The sequence below is a fragment of the Aspergillus saccharolyticus genome (genome assembly GCF_003184585.1).
Source record: "Aspergillus saccharolyticus JOP 1030-1 unplaced genomic scaffold BP01scaffold_24, whole genome shotgun sequence".
Classification (NCBI taxonomy): Eukaryota; Fungi; Ascomycota; class Eurotiomycetes; order Eurotiales; family Aspergillaceae; genus Aspergillus; species Aspergillus saccharolyticus.
This window is the reverse complement of record NW_020290634.1, coordinates 155,357-167,723: the sequence shown is the minus strand read 5'-3', so window position 1 is coordinate 167,723 and position 12,367 is coordinate 155,357. Positions and strand designations below refer to the sequence as shown.

Below are 12,367 nucleotides of genomic sequence, written 5' to 3'. Positions count from 1 at the left end.
AATATGACCTGTCGCACGTCACAGATCATATACCTGGACTGATTATTGAAGTTAAGATCATTGTCCGGGTGTTCAGCATAGTCTCGTATATAGTTTAAGTCTAGAGTACGGAGTAGTCTCCACTCTCTCAAGGCATCTCAGACTCGGCCTTGAATGCTATGGCATTCGACCCAATACAATGGAGAATAGCAAGTGGACTGTCATGTTCTATGGGTGATGAATACTACTGCGTACTGTAGGTATAGTACGTAGTCCGCAGCCGCTTAGGCGGTGAGCTGCGGAATCAGCCCGGGGAATCTGGACCGCGCGGTGGCGGTTCTTCTGTTGGATTTCACTTTCGAACAAGCCAAGTCCCTGGGTCATAGATCTGTCTCAAGTTGCTGATTCCGTCATTCTCTACTGTGATCCCGAGTCTTCTCGCCGTCTGAAAAGATTTGCTGGACGGTCGCGACATCCACCGAAACTCCTTCCAAGCTGTCTCAAAACTCGACGCCTTACAGGCAGCCACGGTCGCTCCGTGCTTGACTCGTATATCCCGACCGTCGGCAATCGATAGAGCGCTTCCGACCTATCGCCATTATGGGTGTCTGAATTCGCCGTGGGACGACAGACTCTGTTGGGCATTGATGACAATTCATACATATGATTCTGTGGCGTGCTTGGCCTGCTTTGACCTCGACGTGAAACGTCCTGGGTTGCCTGTGCTATCATGGAGCATGACGGGCATCTGGCCCCCCGCCAGATTTGGGCACAGCCAACGACAACGACAAGCAGAGTATACGAATCAGGCTGCACTCCATTTCTACTACCAAGCGATGGTATGTAAATCGCAAATACCCCCTCTCGAGGAAGGCTGCCCATTCCACTTGGGCAGGTGGCACATGCCACCTCCGCTTCCTCCGTGCTGTGACATATGAACTCACGCGATAGCGACGAATCTTACTAGGTCACGTTTATTTGAACCGTTCTTATACGATTACCTTGACCGAAAATGCGATCTACGATCCCGTGTGCACGAGCACAGCAACGGCTACGCAGCATGCTATCGCGGCGCTCGACACCACTGACCCCTTTTATTCTTCGATAGCGCCTCAGTTGTACGCCATGGGCTGCACGACTGTGGTCAGCTACTTGCTCGTCATAATTCTGCTTATCACGCCGCGCACGTTTTACGTTGGTGGTCCCGGTGGTGGTGCGAATCTTCTCGGACGGCGCGGCATGATAACCGGCTCATACAGCGGGAATTCCTCGGTAGTCGGTGTTGGTGGTCGTCCCTGGCTGCAAAAGGTTGCCGCGCTGTTGGTGGCTGTATCACTCACCATCGCTACGGCGGATTCTTTTCGGGTCGCCGAACAACAATACAACTATGGCTACTCTGACGCTGAAGCCTTGGCTGACGAAGTCATTGATGGAATGGAAATTCGAGTTGTCCGAGTCATCTCAAGTACCTTCCTCTGGCTTGCCCAAGTTCAGACTTTGATTCGCCTGTTTCCGCGGCATAAAGAGAAGGTCATGATCAAGTGGGCCGGATTTGCGTTGATTGTTTTCGATACCACCTTCAGCATTCTGGACAAATTCCTTGTTAAATCTCATACCACGCGTCCGCGGCTATACGAAGATGCGATACCTGCACTTAGTTACCTTTTCGAGCTTGCTCTGAACCTACTTTACGCCGCATGGGTCATCTTTTACTCTCTGTCGAAACATCGATTTGCTTTCTTTCACCCGAAAATGAGAAATATCTGCCTGGTGGCACTTTTGTCGCTGTGCGCCGTTCTCATACCGGTCGTCTTCTTTGTTCTTGATATGGCAAAACCAAAGATTGCCGGTTGGGGTACCTACGTCCGATGGGTGGGGTCAGCTGCAGCGAGTGTCGTTGTCTGGGAATGGGTGGAACGGATTGAAGCCCTGGAGAGAGACGAACGGAAGGACGGCATTCTGGGACGGGAGATATTTGATGGAGACGAGATGCTTGAAGTGACTCCCTCAGAGGAAGTCGATTGGCCTCGCTACAATCCTAACAATAATGATCGTGGCGGTGGGGCTGGAATGTCCTCTGGATGGGGAGGTATGATGGGTTTGGCCCACCGTCCTCTCCGAACTAGAGTTGGGCGCAATTGGCAAGCCAACTTGGAAAGTCAAACAAATATCGCCTCCGCCGATGCAAGGCGTAGGAGGATAGTCCCTCGACCTACCCCTCCACCTGCAGCCCTGACTCCCGTTAGTCGGGCCGATACCACGAGTGCAGCTAGTACCGTGTACAACGTACATTATCACCCCGTGTCCAGTCCAACGCCACCAGTTGCCATGCCACATATGGAAGAGGAGGATGAGGATATGGATGACGAAGCGGCTGCAAAGGAGATGACCACAGTTGTGGAGAGTCAACAAGCTGATATGGTCCAAAATAGATTGTCAGCACAGCCGACCAGGGAGCAGTCTCCCCAAATCGTCCACATGGACAGAGGGTGGCGGACCTTGTTGAATCCGTTCAAAAGGAGGCGTGCTTCCCTGCCAAGGGAGGTTGCGTCTGCGCAAGCGGAGGAAGAGGCCCCTGGTTCGCATATTAGGAGAGAAAATAGTAACCCACCGGGCAATGCACTTGAGGACAGTGATGATGAACACAGCCTCGGACCCGATCGAGCTGGAGCTTTCTTTCCGATCCCGAGGCGGTTGCGTCCCAGTTCTGGACGCCAGGGTGCGGGGTCCCCACTGCCCATCACTGTCATACCTGCAAGACGACGCGGCCAGCAAACCTGGTCGCCGCAGCATTTCAATGATAGTGGTCTTTTCGAAACCACCAACTCTAGCCAAAGGGCTCCGTCAGGCCGTGCTGAGGGCCGTGCTGATGGCCGTACAGGCCTGCCTTTAAGAGTCATTCAGCCGCAAACTCGAACCGCTGCCCCTTGGAGTGTAGATGATAGCAATGCGTATCAAGAGCTGCGTTATGATCCCGAGGCAGCGGCTCTAGTTGACTTTGATCCTTATCACCGTGATCGCACCTCAACGCCTGCTGGATATGTCACACCAGAGCCAGCCTTGAACAACAACCCCGATGCACACCAACCGACAGGTACAGACAGGAGCTCAACAGAGCCATCGCCGCCATCACATTCTCCTCATGCTCATACTCATGAACCTCTGGTGGATGGAGATGTACGATCTCAGCAGCAATGATGGAACACCCTAATACTCTGGGTTTCATGTTCTTTGCACTTTTTTCTTATGAGTAATACTTGAATTAGCGGGGAGTATCGGATCTAACACCATCTTTTCCATATACCACGGTCATCTATTTTGCATCCATCGAATTGTTGGAGCGACCTTCTCTACGGATGCCCGTCTATCTGTTATATATTCATGGTTCTCGTTCCGCCTGCTCTGGATGTTCCTGGGTTGGGTCACCTCGAGAAGAGTTTGCTGGTGCTCTACGCCCTTCACACTTTTCAGGCAGCTTTGCCGACATTGGAGGTACCTGGCGCATTTTTGTAAAGAAAGATACCCCTTGGGATGCATGTACTTACGGGCTTGATATACATATATATTGTTTTCTTGTGATTTCGCTTTCTCTTGGGTGCTTCCGACTCCCCTCTGGGTATCTACTGCTAACACTTTAGCGACTGAGTTTTCGCTTAGGATCGGATGCAAGTACGTAAGGACAATTGCGGTCCAGCCCGCTCTGCGTCCCACTCTCGTATGGCCAACTTCCACCTCCATTGGCCTCAAGAACTATACTATATTATAGCGATGAATTGTCGGCAAATCTGCAAGCACGCCATCTTGCATGTCAATGATGATTTGCATGAGATGCTACAGTATTGTGCCACCTTGGATGAAAATTCATACCAGAGCTTGCCAGTCGGCCCTACAAATAGCTACTATGGCCACCACCTTATATTCGCACACACACGCACGTCTGCGCTGTTCAGCTATTGAGACTTTGGCCATAGTGAATGAATCTCTTTCCCAGCGCAATGGCATCTCATCACAATGTCTCCCCTGAGCAGGGCAAGCGAACATGGTACCACACTACCTTGTTCAATGCCTTCGTGATCGGTGGAGTAGGCTTTCTAGCCCCTGGGTTGTGGAATGCGATGAGTTCGCTTGGTGCTGGAGGTGCAGAATCGCCATTCTTGATCAACGCTGCCAATGCACTGGTGTTTGCTCTGAGTAAGTTCTTTCTCAAAAGGGGTAATTTGACTTTGAAAACTGAAATGCGAGTGATTCTTATAGTGGGCTTTCTGTGCATCTTCGGCGCACCAATTGCCAACCGCATTGGCTTGAATTGGACGCTGTTGCTGGGGGCAGTAGGATACCCGATTTATTCGTAAGTGCCTCCTTGTGAGCACTCTCTCTTGTGATTTTGACGGGACTAAACGCCCCCCCAGCGCAGCATTGTATACGAATAACCGTTATGTGGGTTTTATTCTCTATTCCATCGAAGTCATGTTTCTGATTGTCGACTTAGGGTAATGTCTGGTTCGTGCTTCTCGGATCGGTTGCATGTGGTCTATCGTGAGTGGAAATCCTTGAGCCTACAATCTGTTGACCCACCTGTTCATGTATATCAGAGCCGGTCTGTTCTGGGCCTCCGAGGGTGCGGTAGCACTTGGGTACCCGGAGCCGGGCAAACGCGGCAAGTATATGAAGTATATATCCATCACCAAGGGGTCATATAAGGGTGGCTGACACAAGCAGTATCTGGCTTTGGTTCCGAACCGGCGGACCCATCTTGGGTGGTGCTATCGTCCTGGGACTGAATCAGTAAGAGCTCCCGGAGAACTTCAGTGGACATTGCTGACGCAAAATAGCACCCCTGGGGGCAAAGGCAAGGTTCAGCCTGGTATGTTGCAGCAAATCGCTATCACAAAGCTTATGATACTGACTGACTCGGCTCGTAGAGGTGTATCTCATTTTTGTTGCACTGCAATGCCTGGCTGTCCCTGTCGCGTACTTCCTCTCGCCTCCCGAAAAAGTTCAACGTAGCGATGGCAGTCCGGTCAGAGTCATTGCACAGGGCTCATGGCGCGCTGAGATATACGAGCTCTGGAAGCTCTGCCGTCAGAAGCATGTAAGTAATGCTTTCGAGTCAGTACCTTAACTCAGGGTTTCTAGCTTACGTCATGTGTACAGGTCCTCTTGCTACTGCCTGTGTTCTGGGCAGCTTACTTCAACCAGTATTCTGGCAGTATGGAAACTCGGCTGCGCATTGGCTTCACCCGCTGACCTACCTATGTAGATTTTGAAACATATTACTTCAACGTTCGAGCTCGAGCTCTCATGGGTTTTGTTAGTACGTATCTCCTTCTGGACTCTCTCTGTCGGTCCGCAGCTTACCCTTGCCAGGCAATTTTGCCAGCCTGCTATCATCTTGGATCATCAGTCGATTCCTGGATTACAAAGGTCTTCCGGTCAAAAGCCGCATCACTTATAGGTATGTCAATGGTTTTCCGTCTCCAGCCCCATCACTAAGATTCGATAGCTTCTACTATGTCATCGTCGTCCACGTCGCTGCCTGGACTTACGGCTGGGTCGTTCAGGAACAATTCACCGCCAATGCACCAGTTCTGGACTGGACGAGCAAAGACTTTGTCAAGGGGTTCTTTGTTCTGATTCTCTGGCGTGCGTCTTTCCCCTATCGAACGATATTCTAAACCCTCTAATTCGTCCTTGCGTCCAGAGTTCTCCCAGCAAGCTCTACAGAACCTTATGTACTATCTGGTCTCTACCATGACCGACAATATCACCGAGCTGGGTATGTCTCACACATGCTGACTGTAGCATGTCATGTATGCTGATCGGAGCGGTAGCGCGTTACTCGGGTATTCTTCGCGGTCAGGAGAGTTTTGCTCAGGCTGTCTCCTTTGGCCTCAACACACGCGATTGGTATGGCGGACGGGTTCCTCTGGCAGTGAACACGATTCTCCTGGGTAAGTGTCTGTGTTTCTTGCAGCTATGTTTGGACAGTCTGGCTAATGGCCCCCGTGACAATCAGGTCTTGCCGTAGTCCCCACGTGGCTAGTCATTAAGGACCATACTCCTATTGAGCACAGCAAGGATGAGCTTAGCTCGTCCAGGGGGGATGATGAAGAGAAGGGGCCTGAGGTTAGATCTCTCGATGGCGGGAGAGAGGGCGGATATGTGGTGAGGGAGTCGACTGTGACAAAGACGGCCTAGATGAGACCTTTTTTTTCCATTAAGGAGAGAGCTCCAATGCATGCATAGTGTCAGAAATGGGGAAATTCCACGTAGAAGAATTTAAAAGATCCGCGGCTACCCCAGTTCAGCGTCGGCTAAGCTGTGGTCCACGTGGGGAAGTGGTCGGATTGTGGTCCACCCATCCGAATCTCTCTCCCGAAGGCAACTCCGGGGTAGAATCAGAGTATAAGTCAATAGATAGACCAGTCATGATGATTGGCCTCTGTTTGATTGAGCTCGAAGCTGACCTGTCCTTGCTTTTCATCACAAAGAGATAAATATGGGTATGTGACTTGACGCCTCTCGATTCTCGTGACAATGGCATAGCAAACCATACTAACAGCTAGTTACAGGATTGACACCGGTCCACTTCTTCTCCCATGGCTCTACCATGATGCTGGGAGAGGAGAGCTCCTCAGCCGATTACTGGCGGAAGTGTGGCGATGAAGCACTGGCACAAGGGATCAAGGGCGTTGTGATCATGGTAAAGAGACCCCAGACAACAAACCCAAGACACCAAACCCCACCCCACTAACCTCTGCGCGACAACTTCTTCTAGGGAGCGCACTGGGACTGCTTCAACGACCAAATTCAAGTAGCCACGAATCCCCACCCGGGCAAAAGCCCTGTCGCCTACGTTGACCCTGCCAAATACGTCGACTACCATCTCAACCCCGACCTGGCGACCTCACAACGCTGCATCGACTTCCTGGCCCGCGAGGGCTTCAACGTCAGCGGCAACGACTCCTTCGACTGGATTCACGATGTCTACCTCATTCTGATCCGGATGTTTCCCAACGCCTGCCCACCCACCACCGTTGTCTCGCTGAACGCTCGCTACGACCCGCACTACCACATGAAGGTGGGCGCCGTGTTGCGCCCCCTCCGCCGCGAGAACTACCTGCTCATCGGCACGGGCGGCGCTGTGCACAACCTGTACCGCAACCGCTGGGCCCCAATGCTGCGCTTCCGCGACAACTTCGCCATGGAGACGCCGCCCGAGCCTTGGGCGCTGGAGTTCCGGCAGGCGGTCGAGGATGTCCTCATGAAGACCTCGGGGCCGCAGCTGCGCCGGGCGATGACGCGGTTGATGAAGCACCCGGAGTACCGCGATGCGCATGCCACCGACGATCACTTCATGGCCGCAATGTTTGTGGCCGGCGCAATGGGCGACTGGGAGGATGAGGGGAGTCCCGCAGTGCTGGGCGCGGAGACCTGGGAGTTGACCAATATGTGTAATTCGCAGTTTACGTTGGGTAGATGGCCGATCAAGGTTTAGGGGTGTTTTCGGGAACATTTTCCATTTATTAATCAGTTGATTGACTAACTAGTTATCTCTTTTGCTTTTGAATGAGACCCTTGCCTGAGTTATGTGCATAAGTCATGCTCCGTGCATTAATCGGGCATGCCAAAGGCTGGCTGTCATCACGGAGAATATGTCTGAAATGTGGAGACTGTCAGAGATATCCAGGACGATACGACACTATATTTCAGGTTTTCTTACAAGTAATTGAAGCTCTCAGAGTACACCCACTTGGACTGGAGGAGATCGAGAATTTGAGGGAGGGGATGGAAGCCTGAGTCAGCCAAGCATTAATTTGTTCCCCGGGATTCCAGAATTCCATTTTCCTTCCCTTCGCTCCGTCACTCAGTTTCCCTCCCTCGTGCGTAATCAATGTCTGCCTGTGCCTGTGCCTTGAGCTTGAGCTGTCTTTCTTCTCCCACTACAGTCCATGCCACGCCCCTCTCCCCTACAGATGTCGCATCATGGCGACCGTGAATCAGAACATGTTTGAAGCCAGCGTCACCACGGATCGCCCACAAGGCGCCCCGTTATTGGTGCTGCCGCTGAATTTGATTGCTCTCATCATCTCCTCCGTGCGTCTCCCGCAACCCCGATTCGACTCACAACCACCAATTTCGGTCGGAGAGAATCGCTAACTATCAAGACTCTCACAGCTTGATGATCCTGGTGATCTTGCTCGTCTTTGTCGAACATGCCGCGTGCTCAACTACATGACTCTTCCCCAACTTTACAAGAACATCACCTTGACCTCCTATGACAAAATCCGTTATCGCGATGACCAGCCCGAGGGCATGGGGAGCGCCAGCCCCTTCTCCATGGGACTCAACGCCGTCATCACGCGCCCCTACGCCAACCTGGTGCGATCGCTGACGCTGCGGGGGAATTGGCGCGAGTCGGAGCTCGAGGAGCATGCGCGGGTGGGCCGGGTGCCGGATTCCTCGATGATGCTCAACATTGCGGTGCGGGCGGCGGTGGACAAGATGCCGGATCTGGAGAGCTTCAGCTGGGAGCTCAACACCAAGATGATGGAGACGGTCTACCTGGGGCTGGCGCAGCTGCCCAAGCTGACCTCGTTGACCCTCCGGTTCCCGTCCAGCCGCCATCCGCGGCCGACCATCGTCATCCCCGCCATCCCCCACCTCCGGTACCTGAAGATCACCGACATCGACCCGCTCTGCTATCCAGACGATATCTCCACGCTGCTGTTCCGGTGTAGGAAGCTGCGCGAGCTCAAAATGCACTGGTCGCCGCGCATGCGCATCGAGCAGGAGCCCAGTGTCATGCTCCACGACTATTTCCGCAAGTGCATCGCCGCGAAACGACCCTTGTCCGTCCGCAAGATTGGGCTGCAGAATCTGTATGCGCTGCACACCGAGGAGTTCAAGCTTGCTTTCGCCCAGCATCCGATGGAGGAGGTGACCATTCTCAATGACATAGGCTCGGATGCCGCGTTGAACACGTTTGTGGATAACACCTGGCCGACGATCCCGCACGCTGAGATCCATATCAAATGCATCCGGCAAGATGCCTTGTCGCGACGACAAGCAGATTTCCTAAGTCACTTCACCGGGCTAGAGAAGCTGTATTTTGTGAACGCCAGCTCCAACTCCCGCCACGACATCAATTCCCCGCGACAGCCTGTCGCCGCCCCGGCGCTCACCCCACCGCAATCTGACACCAACGGCTCGGTGGCATACTCGTCCGCCGCGAACACTCCGATCAACTCCCCCAGTCTGCAAGCAAACATCCGCGACTGTTACCTCAACAACATCATCTCGAACCACGCCTCCACTCTCCGTCACCTCCTGCTCCCCGCGCGCTGGCCACTGTCGGCCAACACGGTAGCGCGCCTTGTACATGCCAGTCCGCAACTGGAACAACTAGGCTTCGCCACGGAATTTTCGACCATGGACACCCTGGGGTTACTTCTACCTTTCCTCCGCCAATTGACTGCCCTCCGGATCCTGGTGCCCACTGGGTCAACCTCCGATCAATCCCGCGGCTCCCAAACAACCTCGACTAAGCTGTTGACGGACCAATCTTCCAAACCTCCTCCATCTCTCCCCACGAATCCTGTGGCCGGAGCGCGCTCCTTCCAGGCGCTCGTGGAAGCCGACGACGATATCCTCATCGAAAAGCTCAGTGCCGCCCTCGCCGACCAACAGATCTTTCACCGCCTGAAGGTCCTCGGTCTCGGCCGGAAAGCCTTCTCTCTGGGTGACCATTACACCATTCCCACGGAGCGGCCGAACAACCACCCCGTCGAGCCACAGACTCCGACCGCCTCCCGGGCCCAAAGCGCCGAGGCCGGTCGAAGTCCTTCACAGCACCAGCACTTCAATTCTGCCTTTGCAGCGGATAAAGAGTTAAGTAATGGCAATCATCACCACCACAAGATGTACAACGGCTCGATCATTCCCGCCCATCCCACTAGCGGCAATCAACCTCCGACCTCTAGTCTGGGCAAACGCCCGCGGCCCGACGACGAGGAGACGCCGCCTGCCCGCCCCGTAGAGACGATCAACACCCCGATCGATGAGGAGGAGGACCTCTGCACGCCGAGGGTCTTTTGGGACCCGCGGGGCCGCGAATGGCGCCGCCAAGTGCGTCGGGTGGGGTGGGAAGTGCTGCAGCATTGGGAGATCTGGGCGTTGGATAAGCAGGAGCTATGATTGGTGTTTATATTTGTGTTGTTAGTTTTTGAAAAAGGAGGAACATATATACCCTGGAGTTATCTTGTGTGTTTGTTTTTTTGTTATTGCTGTTTCCAGCGTGAGGTGTATAGTTGATGTGGCTGTGTATAGGTAGTTTTGGATATACTAATGATTGTGTTTGCTGCGGATATGTTGGGGATGGAAATTGGGATGCGATGTGGACTGGTTATGGTTACTATGCATACTAGCATATGTGATTGAGAACAGTGCCCCCGGGGGCTGTGGACCGGCCATAACCTCCAAATCATGTAGTCAGTACAGTACATTTGTTGATTGATAGAAATCCAAAGCAAAGAACCTTCCCCGCTCATCTTGTTGGTCGTCCTGGGCTCAGTCTCTGTTCTAAAATGTTTTTCTTCCACTTCAATTGAGACGCTACATGCTCTCTAGGTACTCATACTCATACTCAACTCCAAGCTCAACCCATAGCTTTCGTGGTCGGCCACCACTGCTGCAGCTCAATCAGCACCTCCAAAGTCGCATTAAGGGAGCAGCGCGCGCGCCCTCGAGTTCTGCGGAGTCCCCCCAGCAGTAACTTGTGGAGAAGCACCGAGGAGGAGACGGTGGACATATGGCCGATGGGTGGGTAGTTTTGCTTCGCAGCTTATGATCTGGCGGGCGTGGTGCAGGAGGTTGCTGAAGGAAGTGGCGTGGTGCTTACAGCGGCGGATGTAGATGTAGATGTGGAATTTTGGAGTTTGTATCTGTATCTGATTGCTCGTCGTGATGGCAGGATAAGTGCATACCTAGTGATGAATAGGCCGCCGCCTCCGGACTGCTGGTGCCGGTGCCGGTGGCGGTTGGGCACCGGTCATCTGCGCGTCAGAAGGAAGATTCGCCCACTATGCTTCGAGCTGCAGGCCTAGGTCTTCGACTTGTTGGTGGATGGAAAATGCTGTGCGGTCGATCATGAGCCTTGGCTAGATACAGGTCACCCAGCTCGACCGCTGTCACCCTGGAGAGATGTACTGGGCTTGGGGATGGGTGATGATGTTGGACTGGCTCGGTGGCAGGGTGCTGCTCTTCCTCTCTGCTTCTTGCCTACGCAGTTCGGCACTACATACCTCGCCAGGACCTAGACGGATGCATCTGCACTTGGAAGATTGGCATTGCAGACATGCTCTTGGAGCTTTTTATATTGAAGCAGGTGAAGAAGTATACCTACTTACCTACTATACTAAAAAGATGTCGTCTGAGTGGTTGGTGGAAAACATCCTGATGGGTCCGTCCGGAGCAGCCCGGCGGCCCCACACCCGTGACCTCCCCATACTTCGAATTTACTGCTCGGCCATTGGTTCTTTTCCGGTGTGTGTCTAAACCACTGTCTGCTCCAATGTATGGAGTCAAATCTTTGCAATGATACAATGATATCAGATGGCTTCCCCTTGACATTTTCCTGATCATGGCCGCAAGATGGAGAAGCGGCCAGAACGATGCTGGAGACTGCGCGATGCGCAGGTTATCAGGACTGTTAGCACGCCCTTTGTATTACAGGACCTCCGATCCCCGACTCGATCTTCCATCTCATTCCTGCACCGTTCAGTCAGCAGCTTTCGCACAGTCCTACCCACGATGTCACGCCTCTTGGAGCCTAGCGCGGTCGCTGGAAAGCTTCCACTGAGGGATTGCGTGGTCATGGGCTCCATGACCCGGAACCGCTGCGTCAACAAAGGCACTTTTGTCGAACTGGACTGGCTGCACCTGGCAATGGTCGTCCTTCATGATTGAGCAGGAGCATGCCCGATGCATGAACGGAAAATGACTGACGCGATTCATGGAGCCGGCGAGAAGATCTTCTTCCAAGCCTGACATGCTGGTGGAAAGAAAGTGCTCACGAAGACCGAATGTTGCTGCTGTGTGGTACTGATACGGACATAGGTCGTGTCCAACATGATGAAATGCCCATCATGAAGGAAAAGGGCGGACATGTTCTGGCACCATCTTGTTCTGGCACCATCTAGCATCAAGGCTGAGGAGGGAGAATATCGTGACCTTCCGGGTGTCCGGTACAGGGTCATTCGAGTGCAGAAACTTGTTTTCTCTTGAAAACATACTAGTTCTGTTTCCACTCAGAGTTACATGCACTATGGGACTTTCAAGACCCCGGATGAGAGCTTACCATGATGACTGACCTGCGACTGCTGCTTAG

The 12,367-nt window shown here is 53.1% G+C and overlaps 5 protein-coding genes across 5 annotated transcripts; all 5 read left to right on the top strand.

The window, feature by feature from the left end:
- Positions 1-346: 346 nt before the first annotated feature.
- On the top strand, positions 347-3,585 carry BP01DRAFT_322548 (PalH-domain-containing protein). The gene is made up of 2 exons (XM_025572766.1): positions 347-818; positions 947-3,585. The coding sequence occupies exons 1-2, from the start codon at positions 710-712 to the stop codon at positions 3,175-3,177; spliced, it is 2,340 nt and encodes a 779-aa protein (XP_025429768.1). The 5' UTR covers positions 347-709; the 3' UTR covers positions 3,178-3,585.
- A 389-nt stretch (positions 3,586-3,974) lies between these two features.
- On the top strand, positions 3,975-6,177 carry BP01DRAFT_393117 (MFS general substrate transporter; the record flags this gene model as incomplete). Its single annotated transcript, XM_025578214.1, has 15 exons — positions 3,975-4,170; positions 4,234-4,327; positions 4,389-4,416; positions 4,469-4,515; positions 4,572-4,649; positions 4,699-4,764; positions 4,812-4,843; positions 4,902-5,071; positions 5,134-5,188; positions 5,240-5,293; positions 5,347-5,434; positions 5,483-5,622; positions 5,681-5,755; positions 5,811-5,930; positions 5,996-6,177. 15 exons carry the CDS (start codon positions 3,975-3,977, stop codon positions 6,175-6,177), a joined length of 1,425 nt encoding a protein of 474 aa, XP_025429767.1.
- A 177-nt stretch (positions 6,178-6,354) lies between these two features.
- On the top strand, positions 6,355-7,519 carry BP01DRAFT_322542 (DODA-type extradiol aromatic ring-opening family dioxygenase). Its single transcript, XM_025572765.1, has 3 exons — positions 6,355-6,482; positions 6,552-6,682; positions 6,758-7,519. The coding sequence occupies exons 1-3, from the start codon at positions 6,479-6,481 to the stop codon at positions 7,475-7,477; spliced, it is 855 nt and encodes a 284-aa protein (XP_025429766.1). The 5' UTR covers positions 6,355-6,478; the 3' UTR covers positions 7,478-7,519.
- Positions 7,520-7,864: 345 nt separating this feature from the next.
- On the top strand, positions 7,865-10,474 carry BP01DRAFT_343957 (uncharacterized protein). The gene is made up of 2 exons (XM_025573539.1): positions 7,865-8,076; positions 8,158-10,474. Exons 1-2 carry the CDS (start codon positions 7,966-7,968, stop codon positions 10,174-10,176), a joined length of 2,130 nt encoding a protein of 709 aa, XP_025429765.1. The 5' UTR covers positions 7,865-7,965; the 3' UTR covers positions 10,177-10,474.
- A 1,157-nt stretch (positions 10,475-11,631) lies between these two features.
- Positions 11,632-11,946, top strand: BP01DRAFT_384168 (uncharacterized protein; the record flags this gene model as incomplete). The annotated part of the gene is made up of 1 exon (XM_025577485.1): positions 11,632-11,946. The coding sequence occupies one exon, from the start codon at positions 11,632-11,634 to the stop codon at positions 11,944-11,946; it is 315 nt and encodes a 104-aa protein (XP_025429764.1).
- Between the last annotated feature and the right edge of the window lie 421 nt (positions 11,947-12,367).

Bases quoted from the DNA above. Each gene is read 5' to 3' on its own strand.
- BP01DRAFT_343957 (XM_025573539.1), top strand. From the start codon at position 7,966: ATGGCGACCGTGAATCAGAACATGTTTGAAGCCAGCGTCACCACGGAT. The intron at 8,077-8,157 runs GTGCGTCTCCCG...AGACTCTCACAG, and splicing joins TTGCTCTCATCATCTCCTCC to CTTGATGATCCTGGTGATCT.
- BP01DRAFT_322542 (XM_025572765.1), top strand. The intron at 6,683-6,757 runs GTAAAGAGACCC...AACTTCTTCTAG, and splicing joins TCAAGGGCGTTGTGATCATG to GGAGCGCACTGGGACTGCTT.
- BP01DRAFT_322548 (XM_025572766.1), top strand. From the start codon at position 710: ATGGAGCATGACGGGCATCTGGCCCCCCGCCAGATTTGGGCACAGCCA. The intron at 819-946 runs GTATGTAAATCG...GAATCTTACTAG, and splicing joins ATTTCTACTACCAAGCGATG to GTCACGTTTATTTGAACCGT.